Source organism: Eucalyptus grandis, chromosome 5 (assembly GCF_016545825.1).
Source record: "Eucalyptus grandis isolate ANBG69807.140 chromosome 5, ASM1654582v1, whole genome shotgun sequence".
Lineage (NCBI taxonomy): Eukaryota > Viridiplantae > Streptophyta > Magnoliopsida > Myrtales > Myrtaceae > Eucalyptus > Eucalyptus grandis.
In genome coordinates this window covers 40,966,868-40,984,947 of record NC_052616.1, presented here as the reverse complement: position 1 = coordinate 40,984,947, position 18,080 = coordinate 40,966,868, and the positions used below count along the sequence as shown (strand labels likewise).

The 18,080-nt window shown below is 35.7% G+C and overlaps 1 protein-coding gene across 2 annotated transcripts; it reads right to left on the bottom strand.

Moving 5' to 3' along the window:
* Window positions 1-9,864: 9,864 nt before the first annotated feature.
* Window positions 9,865-14,764, bottom strand: LOC104428536 (TMV resistance protein N). 2 transcript variants are annotated; one of them, XM_039314078.1, is made up of 4 exons: window positions 14,153-14,764; window positions 12,532-13,627; window positions 12,137-12,413; window positions 9,865-11,795 (listed from the first exon to the last, which is right to left on the bottom strand). In XM_039314078.1, the coding sequence occupies exons 1-3, from the start codon at window positions 14,668-14,670 to the stop codon at window positions 12,351-12,353; spliced, it is 1,677 nt and encodes a 558-aa protein (XP_039170012.1). In that variant the 5' UTR covers window positions 14,671-14,764; the 3' UTR covers window positions 9,865-11,795; window positions 12,137-12,350. The 2 variants fall into 2 exon arrangements, with proteins under 2 accessions (XP_039170012.1, XP_039170011.1); XM_039314077.1 differs by having other exon boundaries at window positions 9,865-11,783.
* Window positions 14,765-18,080: the final 3,316 nt, after the last annotated feature.

Sequence of the window (18,080 nt, the reverse complement as noted above, 5' to 3'; positions counted from 1 at the left end):
AGATATATATCCCTTGACAAATTAGTACATCTCAAAAGTCTTGCACAGACTTCCCATTCACCACTCATTAGGTCTCATCTTGAAGCTCGACAACAAGGCCTTATGTCATTTTATTAGACGCGGCTCGGTTTTTTATTTTACTCGTACTTTATTTATTTTAATTGCTTTGATTATTGATTTTTTTTTTTTTTGCCTGAGGATTTCCCCTTGTCAGAGCACCTAATCAAGGAAAGGCTCGTTCACTTTGCGTTTGCATAAAAGTAGATTGACCAGACGCTACTGAATTTTATTTGTATTATGCTTGAAAGCTCTATTTCTAGACCTGAATTTTAATTTAGAGTAAATATGACATGGATGTATTTATTTTCTTTAACTCTAGGGCTTCTCAGATCCCACTTTTAGACAGGTGATTCTTTTTGTAAAATAAATTTATGAGTAGATTTCCACTCGAACAGTAAATTTCTGATTTATTAGCTAATTCGTTTCCTAGATATATTTGGAGTGACTTTTTTTTTATATTTTTTTTACAGTACTCGCACTTTGGCTTTCTTTAGTATTAAGCAATCAAAACTTTCTCATAAAAATGTTGACATGTACATTCACCTAAATTTTTTTCATAATTCTCTAAAATTTAAATTACAATATTACTAATTTGATGGGAAAGCAAAAAGTCGTTCTTACTTTTTATAAGTCAAACAAATAGACCCTTATCTCTAGGTTGTTTTATGGATTTGACTCTTTGAATTCAGATGTGAAAATTAAGTTTTTTTCCCCTTTTGCGCTTAGTGACTGGTTCCGGGCCTTTTATTAAGCATTCCGAGTTTTGCAACTACACATACAACACCAAAAATATATATATATATATATATATATATATATATATACTTGGTAAAGACAGCTAGAAATTGACTAACATTTCCAATTCCAGTACAAGTTAGAAAATCAATTTTCTAAAAAGGGGCACGAAAATGCCCATTATCAACCTTGAAATGCACAAGACAGAAACAGATCCACCAAATTGCACACTAGATGAGTCCACCGGCAAGTAACAAACAAAAAAAAAAGAAGGAATCTCTGAGCAAATCAGTACTCACAAAGTAAAGAGAAAAATCTCCACTAGTTCCTTCCGATTCTAGTTTCAACCACCAGTTCTCAGGCAGAACCGTAAGTTTAGCACAATACAGTGGGAACCGAACTAACTATTATGGTTGAAACGGCACTCACGTTCACCCCTAATTTTAATTGTACTTATTTGACAGTGGAGCAGGTAACTCGTGTTTTTCTTTCAAAAGTCAAAAGATTCCACCAGGAATTATGCTTGAATGTTGGATTAACAAGCTTTCCTTTTCTTTTCTTTTTTTGTCGTTGCTTTTGTATTAGTATTAAAAGTTTATATTTCTAGATATCTCAACATTTAAATTAATGGATAATTTTGCTTTTTAAATGATCGCAATATTCTCCATTTACAAAAAGTTAAAGTAGCTCTTGTAAAAGAACTCAATATCAAATCTAAGAAGCCGTGTTGATATCTTTTTTATTAGCAAAAGCAAAATTTTAAAGTCAGCTTAATCAATCTATCTAAACCAAACCAAACCAAACCATGTATCTCAATGGTAAGTTTATTTGATTTCTTGCACATTGTTTTGTAATAAATTTTGACTAAATAAAACAGTTAAACAAATTTTAATTTTCTTTTTTGACATTAATTTGTGAAATTTTACTATCATAATACATCACTTTGAGTCCATTTATTTCGCAAAATTTTTCCTTTTGGAAAGCATTCTTCATAATTTTTGTTATGTTTCATTTAGGAAAATGAGTCCAAAGAAACGATTTTCATGATCACTAAATAATTTATACTCAAATTTAGTAAATAAATTCTTTAAAAAGTTAGATTTTTTTTTTTTTTTTTTTTTTTGTAAATATGACAAGACTTCAGCATTTGGAGTATCCCGATTATTCCTTCGAGCTACTTTCGGTTGAAAAATGAATTGCGACTATCTTGCCCCTACTGATGCTCGGTCTAAGAGAGGATGGCTACTTTTGCGTAGCATTTTATACCCTTTTTTGGAACATCTGAGAGAATTTCAGAGTGACTTTGATTTATCTCGTAACAAAATATTGACAACATAATGTGCTACAAGTGGGCAACTAGATTCTTTCAAGTGTCACCTGCAATAAAAAAAATTATCATAAATAATAATAATAATAATAATAATAATAATAATAATAATAATAATAATAATAATAATAAATTTTAATTAATTAAAAAATTAAAGAAAAGGAATTGGCAGGCAAAAACAGCCTGGCATGTACGCATAAAGCACAATAACAGAGAAGAAAAAGAGGGCACGCGTCAAAAAGGACAAACCGGCGAAAGCAGCGGGCAAAAAGGGAAAATGGAAAGATAAGATAAAAAAGAGAAAAGTTCAAAAAATTTACAAATTATAAAAATTATCCACCTTAGCATGGTCGTATCGCATAAGATTGCCGAGAATGTTTAGAAGTCTTTAAAAGGTTTAGGATTAAATTAGTAATTCATCAAAAATTTTAAGATTAAATTGACACGATTAAAATTGGTAAGTCGTCAAAAAATTATAATTAAATTAATATAATTAAAATATTTAAAATTGAATTTGTTGCTGAGCTATAAATTTAGATTTTTTTTTTTTTGGATAGTTTTTCCTCATCGCTGGCCATATTTGATACCTAAATTTTTCATAACTAAGAGTCTGTCACTTACATTAAAAAAATAAAAAAAATAATTAAACGAATAAAAATGACAAAACAGAGAAAAGGAAATTGATAGGCCAAAATAGCCTGGCATGGGGCGGATAAAAGCAGAGCAACAGAGAGGAAATGGCAGAACGCTCGGTGTGTAAAAAGATGCCGAGTGATGCTCGTGCTCGGTGGGGCATGGATATTTGGTTTCCTGTTTTCATGTTTAATTGAGTTAACTTAGCACTTGGTTTTCTATTCAATGCATTTTTTTATATAAATGTCTGGAGAAAAATAAATAATTAAAAAAATAAAAAGAAAGAAAGAGGGAGATGAAAACAGCCTGCCATGCAACCCATGAAAGCACGAGAATAGAGAAAATGGTTAATACCACGAAAAAACCCAAAATAATACATTTGCAATAAATTTACCTCAAAATTTCAAAGTCAGCTTAACCAATCCACCAAAATGAATCCAAACTATGTATCTCAATAGTAAGTTGAATTGATTTCCTATACATTGTTTTGTAATTAATTGTTATCGACCAAATAAAATAGTTAAAAAAATTTTAATCTTCCTTTTGACATTATCTTTCGAACTATTATTACCATAATACATTTCTTAGGACCCATTTGTTATGCGAAAAAAATTTCTATCGGAAAATGTTCTCCATAATTTTTGGTGTTTGGATCAGTTTGGTATATGACTCAATAAAAAATATTCTCATGGTCAATGGAAAACTCATACTTAAATTTAATATAATGAATTCTTTAAAAAATTAGAAAATATTTTTTGATATATGACAAGACTCCGGCACTTGGATTATCCTAATTACTACTTTGAGGTACTTTTGAATATACTGTGAAAAATGAATTGCAATTTTCTTTCACCTACCAATGCTCGGTCTAGAAGAGGGTGGCTCTCTTTGCATAGCATTTCTTATACTTTTTGGAATAGCAAGACAATTAAGAATGACTTTGATTTACCTCAAAACAAAATGCTGACAATATGGCGTGCTCTATGCGGGCACCATGATTTATCAAGGTGTCATTGCTTTAAAAATAATAATAATATAAAATAATAATAGAAATACAAATGATGATGATAAAGGCAGGGATATTTATGCTCCCACGTGATAGTTGATTGAGGGCAAGTCCAGATATCTAGTTGGTTGTTTTCATGTTTAAGGCTCCATTTATTTTGGAGAACTAGATAATTTGAAAAATATTTTTAATTATTATTTTTATTGTCTATATAAATGAATATACAAAAATCTTTTCATCCTTCATGAAAATATTTAATGATAAATTGTTATCAATGATGATAACATTTTTTATTGGCTAATTGTTTCAAACGATACAAGTAATCATTTTTCTAAAAGTGCTTTCTCATCATTAATTTTCCATGACAAAAATGAAGCCTAAGTTAACTTAGTACATGGTTTTCTAGTAAATGCATTCTTTTATATCATTTCTCAAGACCTAATGTCTTCACAAATGTAGATGCATATTTTAGGACATTAAGATTGCAACGTTTTTGGTAATTTTTATTACTATCTTGCATGAATGAAATGTAATAAAAAGTAAAAAATAATAATAATAAATTACATCTTGCGTGTTAGTAATTTGGCTTGTTTCTTCTTAAAAAATATCATAAAAATATGTTTAGGAGTCCCTTTGGGGAAATTTAGATTTGTTTGCATTATATTTATATTATTCTTCGAGTATTGTGTTCCATTTAAATTACATTATGCCAATTTTTCATTTTAAGGAGCTAAGCAAGTTACATCCGCATATTTATATATCCTTAAAAAAAAAGGGTCATTTTAGAAAACTTGCATGGACTTTCCATTTACCACTCCCAGGGTCATGTCCCGATGCTGATTAACGAGGCCTATTTCATTTTATCGGATGCGGCTCGGATTTTATTTTATTCGCACTTTAGTTATTTTCGCCTGAGGGTTTCTCTGTCGGAGCATAAAAAGTAGGCTAAGGGTGCGAATGGTAACGTTTATGTTCTTTTTTTGTTCACTTAGGAAGAAAACAAAAAAAAAGTGTTTACGTTCCAAGGAACAATTTTTGAACAAAAGAACGCGTTTGGTAACGTTTGTCCGGGAATAAAAAATGAATAGAAACACGTTTGGTAAATTTTATTCTTTTTTTGTTTCTTTTAATTTTTAAACATTTTTATTTTATTTTTCATTTTTTCCTTTATTTTTATTTTTTATTTTTGGCGGTCACATGCAGGCCTCCGCGACTCGGCCGACGGGGGCCGGCGGCCTCGCCAGATCCGGGCGAGGCCGAGCCTCGCCATGGTGGGCGAGCTCGAGCTCGCCCAGATCCGGCGAGCCCGTGCCGCCAGCGACGCCGAGCCTCGCCGGCCGGGCGGCGCTCGGCCTCGCCGGATCTGGGGCGGCCGAGCCTCGACGGCCGGTCGCCAGCCATGGGCCAGAGGCCGGCGACCGGCGAAAGAGAAAAGAAGAAAAAAAGAAGAAGAGAAGAAGAAGAGAGAGAAGAAGCTCGCCGAAATGTTTCTTCATTTTTGTTTTCTGAACAAGAAACAACAAATTATTGTTTCTTTTTTTCTTCTTATTTCGTTCAAACAAAAAAAAAAAGTTAAAAAAGCAACTAAACGCGTTTGTTCCTTTTGTTAAGAACACTTTCCGTATGAAAGTGTGCCGGAAACACTTTTTGGAGTGTTTCCATGCACGCCCTAAGTATCCACCACTGAATTTCGTATGTATTACGCTTGACTTAAGACATCTATTCCTAGAACATTCCCTAGTCGAATGGTCTTTGGATAGCACTAACCAAAACCGAAATTTCTAGTCGAGTCTACGTCAACCCTAAAACAACTGTTTTTACATTTTTTTTTTTTGGTTGAACCTTATGGTAGACTTGACTTTTGACAAACTCACAATATGCAAGTCCTTCTAAATGGATATCAAATATTCAGAAAACTACGGTATTAGTCCTTGGTATTCCCAATATGTCATTTTCAGTACCCGGCTATGCTCTTTTTTTTTTTTTTATATGGGCACAAACAATCGAGATTATAGTTTTGTTTTACTTCCTTAACTCTAGGATTTTTGAGATACTGATTTCAAATATAGGTAATATTTTTGAAATAGATTTATGATTAGATTTCTTTTACTCAAACAGTAAATTTTCACGTTTATTAGCTAATCGTTTCCTAGATCAAACAGACCTTATCTTTTACTTTGTTGTATTTTTACCGTCGCCCTTTGACTTTTTTTAATCTTGAGTAATTATTTTTCTGACCCCCCCCAAAAAAAAAAAGGTAATTATTGCATTCATCTAAAAATATTGGCACGTACGTTCGCCTACATATTTTTCATAACTTTCTAAAATTTAATTAGTACTTCAAGCTTTGGTGGGAAAGCAAAAAAAAAAGTTCTTACTTTTTATAAGGAACTCGTTTTCGCTTCATGAAGTACTGCCAAAATGTCCCCCTACCTTTGGTCTGAATTTTTGAAACAATTAGCTTTTCATGGACATTTTCTGCTAAGAGTCAGCAAACGACCTATTTAGACAATTTCCGAGCGACTTCCGTCTTTCACAATTCAAAGATGGCGGCTGAGTTAGTGATTTGAAATGTCCAATCTTCCTTTTTGTTCATAGCTTTTCCAATCTTTTATCTAGCGCACATTTGAATTGATACATATCGTGAATCTTCTTGGCACAACCCAATTTCCAATTTTAGCGTCCCAATTATAAGCTGAGTTACGAAAAGGGAATAAAAAAAAATTATTTTTTAGAGGGGCCTTTTGGAACTAGGGATAGATGTATTAAAAGTCCTAAAAATCATTATAAAAGTGCGATTGAATTCTAAAACTTTCAAAAAGTACAATTAAGATCTAAAACTTATCATGAAAGCGCAATTAAATCCTAAAATTTTCAAAAAGTATAATTGAGTCATAAATCTTTAAAAAAGTGCAATAGAGTCCTAAAACTTGTCACGAAAGTATAATTGAGTTCTACAACTAAAAAGTTTTATCAATGAAGAGACTTGATTTGACCAATTTGATAAATTTTAGGATTTGATTGTACTTTTTGAAAGTTTTAGGATTTCATTGTATTTTTGTAAGACTTAATTACATTTTTTGAAAGTTTTAAGGCTAAATTACATTTTTTAAAAATAAATTTTAGGACTTCTAATATATTTATCCTTCGGAATTACAATTGTGAAATAGTACTTTGGAGTGGGTGTACCATGTCTTCGGAGATATAGATAGAAAAGACATTGTGCTTCTATGACTAAAGAGATTGCTATCCAAGGTGTGTTGGAATGATATGTCTGATCAAATGCATAACCCAACTCTGTTTGATGAACTTAACCGTCTCTCAAACGCATTTCATCCGAATTTCCCAACTCATTTTCCAAGCGAATTCATGTCCAAAGCAGATTTCATGCAGCAAAGCTTAGGTAGAGCACACCCATTTGTGTTAATTATTAGCGAGGGAGCGATGAAAAAAACTTTCCTTCTTGTTGAAATGATTGTGCGGGATGACAAATTTCAAGTTGCTCAGACCCATGCTTAAACTTTAACCTCGTGAGATGCGCGTTGGTCGCTCGAATAAGGCAGCTCGTTCTTCTTTGTCACAGCTTTAGCAAGTGATCCTCAACATGAAAAATCATCAAATAACGACAAGCAAATATTTCCCGACCTCAGGCGGTAACTTGTTCCAAATTCCCAACTAAGCAAGATCAAGCGAAACGGCTGGTGTACTCAAATTTTAGCTTAACCAAATCACCAGAACACTTCACTACAAGGGTTCCGGAATCAGAGATTATATCATCCCTACTCAATTTTCTACCATATTTGCTGTTGGAATTCAAGTTGGCGGAAGACGACTTACTTTTATCCGATGTGCAAACAACAATTAGCCCCGGAACGAATGTTGAATTGCCGATGAAACACGAACAAAATTACTTCACGTTGGTCTAAATGCAATCACAAAGAAAGCATCCGATTCCCACAGCATAAATGCCAATTGTTCTTGTAAAGGAGAAATGTAATGCTTCCTTTTCTTTTGATGGAAAGGAGACAAGACTGAGAGAGAATTCTGAGTGTACGTTCTGCCAAACCGTGCCAAAGGTTGTCTTCCGGAGTCTTTTATATGACTCCATCACACCCTTTCAAATGGTGTCTTTCCATTGTAGCGTATCAAGGTGAAATTGTGCGTTCACATCACACCCCATCATGGACGTAATAATAATAAAATACTACATTTGCCAATGTTCATCTTTGGTTTCTGTGATCTCCGTGGAATCGGGGGTGACTTCCCTAGGAAGTTTTGTTCCCCTCTAGCTAACCCCGTCCACCAAAACACTCAGCATGCAAATCCACAGTTAATGATAGACCAAAATCCTATTCAATCTCCTTATCCAGCTTATTCTACCTAAGTGCACCAGACTTATAATCCCTGAATAAAGCCGAGGAAGACACCAACAGATGATTATTATCATGTCTCAAGTGAAGCAATTCCTTTGAGGCATATCATTAAACAGTCACCGTGCATTATCCATTTGGCCGCAATGGATCAATAGCTAAGAAAAACTTCCTGACACCTCGAAGCAGATATAACAGAGACAATGTCAGAATGAGTGATTTCGACTTCGTTTAGGAAGATCCTAGTAGTACCGGTCGCACGTGGAGCGAATCACGGATCAGTTCCTGCTGTTGAGCTTGAGACTGCGGCAGGGATGAAGCGACAGGAGCTTCGTGTATGGAGGTTGTGGTTGCAGAGAAGAAGATGGCTCCATAGAAAGGAAGATGGCGAAGCAACTGAGAGAGAGTTTGGCGGGCCGAGCCCGACTTGAGCTACAGTGATCGGGCTTTATGGATGGGCTGGATTAGTGACCCGATGGGTTGGGTGCTTTATTTATTATCTTTTATTATATCTTTATTTAAATTTTAACAAAACTCTAATATTTAATTTGCCGGTAAAAATTCAAATGCCAACAGTTTACTTTTTTATTTATTTATTTTAAATTCCAGCAAATTTGCTCTTCAGGGGTCATAAATTACTGCATTTGTATCATTCTCGTACCCTTTAATTTGCTAGTAATCATTCAATTTAAAAGAAATTACTAGTAATGATACTTTAGATACCTTTACTTTGAAAAACCATTTATTTTCCTGTCGAAAGGCAACGACAAATCAACATTCACAAAAATCCAACAATTTCCATCTCTATACTAATTTTTCACTTTTTCGGCGAAACACATATAAAATCAGGTGAGGTCTATATAGGCCAAGATTGAAAGAGGAACCGCATGGCTAGACTTGCCTATGTGCACTTCGAGCTCGGGAGGGTCTAGTGGGCTGTGATATTTAGGGATTGCAATTGTCTTTTATGGCTAGCGATGGAGGGATGAGATTTGAGTAATTATGTTCACTTCACCTTTGACACTAGAAGTGGCTGATTAGTGATGTTGCTTTCTTTTAACTCAGGAATGCAATGGGTTACCTATCTATTTACTGCTCGTTTGTCAAGTATTGAAATGACTTTTATTTAGGAAAAGCAATCGGATGAAGCTCATCCAGTAAAATGTCTCGGATACATCAAGTTGCTTGGACCCCATGCTTTTGTCCATGGCCTTACCCGTAACCCTAGCATTACCTTACCCGTAATCCTAGCATTAAGCTAGAAGATGCGGCACATATTGAATATCAAAAGGGCACCCCAAAAAATGACAAGTTTCTAGTAAGTCAGAAAAATAACTCGCTACTAATACTGTCGGCTAACATTAAATAATGATATCCTGATGATATGATTATATAGAGATCGATTTCAATTTGTGGAAGTGCGCGAAAACTAACAAGCATGTTGTGCATGAAAATAGGCTCAGGCCACTTCCATTCTCCTTGTACCCAGAACTAATTCGCCATGAGTCACGATTCTTTGCACTCCTGACAACGTTTGTAGCTTTGTTATTGATTCACAAGATGTATTGCAGCATGAGTTTGTGCTAGTTTTGTAAAGTGGTAACGAAAAAATTGAAGAATTTGATAGACGGTGAAAACCTTGTTAGAAAAACAATTCTGCGGATACAAAAAGACAAAAAGAAGTGTACTTTGTTGAAAGCACTTCAGAAGGTTTCATAATAGCGACAAAAACATGTGAAGCAATCTAAGATAAACTACATAGCGAAGATGTCAGCAGATACCGTGATTGATTGACCGGACTTGGTCGAATTAATGCAGGAAATGTAAACTGCATGGAAGGACGACACACTGAATTATGACGAACCCTCGTTACCCAAAAGCTAGTACACATGAATAATTACAACAGGATCGGCGGATCATATATTATGGTGTCCAACTTGAAAGCTACCTCCTGGGCAATAGCTAGTGAAAATAACAAGGGTTGAATATTGGGGAAGCTGAAAATTCTTGAGATTGAACCTGAGAGAATGGCCGCCTCATCATAGTAACAGGCGAGACTTGAATTTCAAATGTTTCCATTGCTTGTACATGCTGACTGTCTCTTCAAACCAATCATCTCTTAAATTTGGGCAGTCGGAAATAGTTAGTGAGCACTCATCTGATAATTTCCAATTGAGTACATTTGGGAAACTTCTTAGTGATATGCAACCTACAAATTCCAAATATTTGAGAGTCTCTAATTCATCCAAGCCCTTAATTGCCAGAAGCTCTTCGCATCCTCGAATTACCAAGGACTCCAGCTTTTTCAAATTCGATAGATCATCTAGACTTTCAATCTTAGGACACTTGTCTATTTCCAAATGTTTCAAGGACTCCACTGAACCAAGACCTTGGATCGTAGTTAGATTTGGGCAATCGCTCAGCCTCAACAGCTTCAACCTCGTCAAACTCAAAAGACCCGCAAATCCCTCGAGGTGTTTTAACCCTTCCACTTCGAATTCTATCAACTGTTCGAGCCCATCGAGTTGAACTTCCTTCCAAAAACAGTGACTAATGTGCAAATGTGTCAATTTTCTCAAGTTGCAATGAAATGATGAGCTGGCTATTGATTCATGATATTGGGCACACAATGTTGACAGAGACGGTGGAAGGTTTGCGAGGGATTGTCGGCATGGACCATCTTGGGAGTAAAGACGACGCCAGTTCTCATCATGACCACCATATCTAAGATTCACCAATTCAGTGAGGTTTGAGAGATCCGGGATCCATCTCAACGAACTTGATCCGAGTTTTAGGCTTATCAAACTTGAGGGAAACTCGGGCAACAGTTCAAGTTTGCTGCAATCACATAATCCCAATTTTTCTAGGCGAGGAAGTAGTTTGATTGTCACCGGAACATTTCTAACAAGGGATAATTCCAAGTGCAGAACTCTCAAAAGTGATAATTTCCAAATGTCCTCGGGAATTTCCCACTCCAAACACAGGCAATTCCCAGCATGTAGCTCTTCCAACTCTTTTAGCTCAACAATGCTCTGTGGTAGCTCCCTCATCAAAGAATACGAAATGTTGATGACTTTTAATCTACTTAGGTTCCCAATAGATTCGGGTAACCGTAAACATTGCGTTTCCGGACATCCAACTCAAGTAGTGATTTCAAGTTCCCAATTGACATTGGGAGTTCCCTTATTTTAGTAAATGATAGAATGAGAAACTTAAGTTTGTATAGATTCCCAATAGAACTAGGAAGTTCATTGATTTCTGTATATTGTAGTTTAAGAACTAACAAGCACTCTTGGTTACCAATGGCGTCGGGTAATCTTGTAATAGTCGTATTTGAGAGATCCAACTCTACTAGTGATGACACTCTCACAAATGATTCAGGCAGCTTACTCAACTTTTTGCAATTGCCTAAATACAAGTATTCAAGCTTCTCCAACTGTCCGATTCCTTCGGGCAACTCCCCAAGACTTGTGCACCCATTCGCATTGAAGTAAGTCAAGCATTTAAGCTTTCCAAGGGAACTATCAACCTCAATAAGTCCTTGGCAATTTTCAAGGTTCAATCTTTCTAAACTCAAATAATCAGAGAAGTTTGGAGTCCTGGTCATGCTGTCACAATATGTGAGATCCATAACTTTAAGCTTCTTGGCAACCTGTCACAATAACTAAAAGAGATAAAGGGAAAATTATGTGCAAATTTAGAGGTAACAAATGATTGTGCTAGAACCTAGATGTAATTGGGTGACTATTTTTCTCATTTAACCCGCATAATCCACCTACAAATCAATCCAACACAATCTAATTTAATGGCCTCGATTATGAGACCAGCTTAGTCAGCTTAGTTTTACTTGTAGAATAGCCTTGATGAATCCATTTATGAGCCATTTTTTTTACAATAGCTTATTGTCTACATTGTTATGGTACAACAATTTTAGTTAAAAACATAAAAAAAAAACATGAGACAATTCAATGGAGTTAAAGATAAACAAATACAACGATGGAATACCTTGATTTGACTCCATCCAGCCCACTCCTTCGTGATGGAACTATAAGAAAGGTTGAGAACTACAAGATTGCTTGGATGAAAATTGATGGTGGAGAGCTCTTGAGGACACCCATACCAGGTCATGTATCTTAACTCTGAAAGTTGGTTCTCAAAGTTTCCATCTAATTGTCCCCACACTAATTCGAGGAACCTTATGTTTGGAAGCCTCGAAAACTCATCGCTCGTATAGCTTCCTAGTGCATTTCCATTTAAGCGGTACTTCAATGGCCTCCTTTCTCTGCCATTCAATGATAAAGTAGCATAAGTGCAAACGAAATGTCTTCATTCTCTCTCTACTATGATGAAATGGCTCTTAATTAATAAATGAACTATTAAGAAAAGCATAGATGTCTCACCTCTTCTGTTCTTATGATATTAAAGGCAGACAAAGGATCCCACAACCTGCTTTGTTTCCTTGGATCGATTTGCCTCATATATCCATAGACAATTTTCCTCCCAAGATCTCTTAGTTGATCGTGCATCCAAAATTTGTTATCGTCGGTTATCTTTATCAAGGACATGCGGACAAGGACTTGAATTGAATAATCTGGAAAAAACCTACAATCTTTCCACATGTAGAATGCACTCGTTTGGTCTTTGTCCACAAAGAGACATGCGATGTCGAGGAAGATCTGTTTTTGCTCATGACTCAGGGCATCATAGCTGATCTTCAGCCTGTCCAAGACCTTCTCATGAGGTATTTTCCTTAGATTGTCTAACACATCTGTCCATAAGGCTTCGTTTTGGCAATGAAGTAACGAGCCAACGACTTCAAGAGCCAGTGGAAGTCCTCCAGTTGTAGAAACTACTTGTCTTGAAAGATAGACATAATCATTCAGAGGAAACTTTCTTCCAAAAGCATGTCTACTGAAAAGCTCAAGCGAATGAATAGAATCTAACGACTTCACTTCATACTCGAATGTTTGGTTGGCTTTTAAGATGCCTCTTTTCCTTGTTGTAATAATAATTTTACTCCCTGAGTTGAGCAAAACATGCTTGATGGCTAGTTTCTTGAGTTGTTCCTCATCATCCACGTCATCTAGAACGATGAAAACTTTCTTGTTAGAAAGTCGTTGCGCAATCACCTTGATCCCATCATCAACATCGTTGATTATGTTGGGAAAGCTTGAACCAAACATGTCAGATAATAATTGTTTTTGTAAAGTTATGAGGCCAAAGCTGAGCGATGATTCCCGGATATTTCCCAAGAAACAACAATGACTGAAGAGGGGATTTAGCTTGTTGAATACAACCTTAGCGAGAGTTGTTTTACCGATTCCTCCCATTCCATGAATTAGAACAATGTGCATGCCCTTGGAGTGCATGTCCAATAACTTCAGAACAGCTTCCACTTGATCATCCATTCCGACTATATGCTCGGCGACATATTTGTCTTTTGTCTTCAATTTCATCACAATCTCTCGTATCACTGACTTAATGAATTTCCAGTGCCTGCCACAATATCGAATCTATCTAAGTTGAAAATTGAGGAAAATAACTCAGGACACTTCGCAAGTTGCATCAACATGGCTAGTAACGCTTACTAAATCGACTAAACCCAAAAGGAAGCGATGTCTTAGGTGCTCATGGAACCCGGCGTGTTTATGATTTAAACAAATGATCATGTAGCAAATATTATGAACTTTTCACTTCTTATTTGCTTCCGAAATGGCAACACCTTTAAAGGGTGATTGATACCGTGTAAAAATTTCTCGAAAAGAGAAAGGAGGCAATTTAAAGGAGGTAATCCCCAATTTACGAACACAATGATACAGAAAATTACATCTATCAATGAAAAGAAAAACAGATTCTTACTTTATTTGGTTTGGATGAACGAGATGGTTACCAAAAATAGTTTTCAAAACACACTTGCTATTCGTTCAATTACAGACCGCCCAAACAAGATCTTAACCAAGCTCGGGTATACATTGAAAGTCCAAAACAAAAGTTACGGAGAACGGTAGGACATCTACATACCCTTGGCTTTTCAGCTCCCATCCTTTGATTTTAGCCACACTTTTGAGGGCATCCTCCCACTTTAGCCTCGTCTGGCAACCAAACTTCTTTTCATGCTCCTTCAAATCACGGACGTACAGTGGAGACATAAGCCTAACATCGCGAGGTTTCACGTTGTAGAAAATCGGCATGATTTCCTTCTCGGATGGTTTGGTATTCGTGCACTCCACCATGTGTGCAAGCTCGCGAAGGCACCAAGGACTTGAAACATAACCTTTAGAGAAGATTGGTACATAGATCTTCGACTTTTCGATAGCCATTGGTAGTTCATCAGCTATTTCTTTACCGACGTGGAGCTCTTCCTCATTGAAGAAAACACGGATGTTAGCTTCTTGCATTTCATGGTAAAGGCAATCCGTGAATCCTTGGCGAGTGTCCGGCCCTCTGAAACTCAAGAAGACCTCATAGTCAATCGTTGATAACTCACCGCCACTCGTTCCAGCCTCCGAGCTCTTTTGCTTATCCATTCTCGCAAGCATTTTCACCTTAGGGTTTGCTCTCTCAGATCGCCTGATCAATGAAAGGCTCGTTCCCTTTGCATTTGCATAAAAAATTTTAAAAAAAATACTGGCCATACTTTCGTTTGCCTTATCTTTAAGCGTCAAAATTATATATATTTCGAGTCTACGTCGACTCTAGAAAAGCGGAATCAGTCCCCACAGCTTTTTCATCCGGTGTGCTCCGCTCCCCTAGAGTGACTTTCGTCGAACTCGCAATAATACAAGTTTCGTTCTCACTGGAGAAAAAATAAAAATATTGAGGATTAGTTGATATTTCCGAAAATATTCGAGTCTGCGTCAACTCTAAAACTATGCTTTGTCTTTTATGGGTCACGGACAAATCAAGATTGCAATTTTATTTTATTTACGTAACTCTAGGATTTTTATCAAAATTTTTAATAGATTTATGATTAGATTTATTTCACCTGAATATTCAATTTTCCCTACTTTACTTGCTAATTTATTTCCTAGATTTGTTTTGAGTGACTTTTTATTATGTCTTTGTTTATTTAATAATTTTACGGCGCTGGCAACTTAACTGTCTTTAAACTTATGCAATTAAAAACATTATGTGAAAATGTTGACATGTACATTCACCTCAGATTTTCATAATTCTCTAAAATTTGAAGAATATTACAAAATTAGGTGGGAAAGCAAAAAAATTGTTTTCATTCTTTGAATTCGGATGTGAAAATTCAGAGTTTTTTTTTTTTTTTTTTAGTTTGTGTTTTGCACCTAGTGATCGGTTTCAGGATAAATAAGCCCCCATCTTGGAACTTGAAATCTCCTTAGTTAGGGCCAAAACTAACCCTGTTAACCTCATTCCAAGCTGGTTCTAGGGTTGAGCCGGTCGAATCTTTTTTTCCGCCTAGTTTTTAAAATTTCAATGGAGTTTAATTTTGTATCGTTATTAAACGAATAAAATTTTTGTATTGTCATCAAATACACTTTTAGCCAAAAATTGATTTTTGGAACATAAATTGCACCCAACATGAGTCCATAAGCGAGTAACAAACAAAAAGAAAAAAAAAAGGAATCATGACGCGAATCAAGTACTCATAGAGGTAGATTTTCCAAAAGTGTCACTTACTTTAAAAATCATTAATTTTTTTTAATAAATAAAAAATAAATGTATAGAAATTAAAAAGAAAAAAAAAAAAGGGCATTGGCAGGCAGAAGTAGCCTGGCATGGTTAAAAGCACAGCAATAAAGAGAAGAAAAAGGTGTGCACCCGTGAGAAAGGACATACCGGCAAAAGCAGTGGAAATGGTTGGGGGGGCGCGCGGGGGCGGCGCGGCATAACGAGCACGAGATGTTTGACCGAGTGCAAGATTGAATTGCAATTTTCTTTTCATCTACCGAATTATGGTGAGCGCTTGTTTGGCAAATTCCGATCCACGTGCCAGGGCCAATATACCATATTCATTCAACGATGAAAAAGCAGTGGAAATGGTGGGGGCATAACGAGCACGAGATGTTTGACCGAGTGCAAGATTGAATTGCAATTTTCTTGTCGTCTACCGAATATGGTGAGCGCTTGTTTGGCAAATTCCGATGGACGTGCCAGGGCCATTATCATTTATTATCTTTATCAAATTTTAACAAAACTCCAATGTTCAATTTGCCGGTAAAAATTCAGACGTCAACACACTTACTTCTCTTTATTCCGGCATATTTGCTCCTCAGTGGTTACAATTTACTGCATTTGTATCATTCTCATACCCTTTAATTTGCTAGTAATCGTTCAATTATAATAAAAAAAAATTAATTAATTTTTGTTTTTTGCTAGTAATCACACTTTAGATATCTTTACTTTCAAAAACCATTTACTTTCCCGTCAAAAAGCAACAACAAAACCACTTACTTCTCTTTATTCCGGCCATTATCATTTATTATCTTTATCAAATACACTCTTAAATATGAGAAGAGTCTATACTACATTTTTCACCTTTTCGGTGAAACACGTATAAAATCGGGTGAGGTCTATATTGGCCGAGATCGAAATAGGAACTGCGTGGCTAGACTCGCCTATGCGCACTTCAAGCTTGGGAGGGTTTAGTGGGCTGCAGCACTCCAGGATTGCAATTGCCTTTTATGGCTAGTGATGGAGGGATGAGATTTGAGTAACGATGGTCACTTCACTTTTGACACCGGAAGTTGGTAATTAGTGACGTTGCTCTACTTTAACTCAGGAACGCAACGAGTTACCTATGTTTTTACTGCTCGTTTGTGAAGTATTGAAATGACTTTGAATTAGGAATAGCAATTGGACGAAGCTCGTCCAATAAAATGTCGCGGATACTTCAAGTTGCTTAGACCAATGCCTTATGTCCAACGCCTGACGTGTGATCCTAGCGTTAAGCTAGAAGATGCGGCGTGTGTTGAATGCCAACAGGCCACCCCAAAAATGAAAGGTTTTTAGTAAGTCAGAAAAATAACTTGCTACCAATATTGTCGGCTGACATTAATTATTGATAGCCTGTTGATATGACTATACTGAGATTGTTTTCAAATTGTGGAAGTGCTCGAAAACTACCAAGCATGTCGTGCATAAAAATAGGCTTAGGCTACTTCAACTCTCCTTGAAGGCAAAACTAATTTGCCATGAGTCCCGATTCTTTGCAATCCTAACAACGCTTTGTAATTTTTTGTTGACCGACTATACACATTGGGGCATAAGTTTGCGCCAGTTTCGCAATGTGATTAAAGTTTCCTTACAAAGATGAAAACCAACTTCACATTCAACTGCGGCAGCACGGAGTTCTTTTTTTTTTTTTTTTCAGTTATTGAATTGTCTCATTAATTTCTTATTATCTTTTTGTCTTATACTAGCTTAATTAATATAAAGTTAGCTATATCTCACGTTACAAAAGCAAGTTAGGAGTTGTAATGACTGCCTATGAAAGTTAAATTTCATCAAGGTTTATGAGGAGCATATTTCCACCTTCACATTCGCTAGACACTCTTTTTTCTCTTTTTTTTTTCTAGTGAAATGACTCTCTCTCTCTCTCTCTCTCTCCATTTGATTCCTTTCTTATACTATTTAACGAAGAAACTAGCTTGTTTCCTTTTTTATACTATTTAACGAAGAAAACTAGCATTATTTTTACCATCTCTCTCATCAATTTCACTATATAAATGCTTGATCACTCTCAACAAGATATTATCTTATCTAGCATCCTCTTTTCAATATGCTTGTAGAAGGTTATCAATTTTAATTTATGGTTTCATCTTGTGAATCACCAAAACTGAAGAATAATTTTTTTTTCATGATGGCATGAGTATAAACAATTAATTGCCTATTATATTTTCAAATAGTTTGAGCGAACTATTAAAAAAAAAAATAATATTTCAATCCAATTATCGAATTGGCCTTGACCTTGGGCGTT

Bases quoted from the DNA above. Each gene is read 5' to 3' on its own strand.
- LOC104428536 (XM_039314078.1), bottom strand. From the start codon at position 14,670: ATGCTTGCGAGAATGGATAAGCAAAAGAGCTCGGAGGCTGGAACGAGT. The intron at 13,628-14,152 runs GTATGTAGATGT...ATATTGTGGCAG, and splicing joins TGGGAGCTGAAAAGCCAAGG to GCACTGGAAATTCATTAAGT. The intron at 12,414-12,531 runs GTGAGACATCTA...ATTGAATGGCAG, and splicing joins ATATCATAAGAACAGAAGAG to AGAAAGGAGGCCATTGAAGT.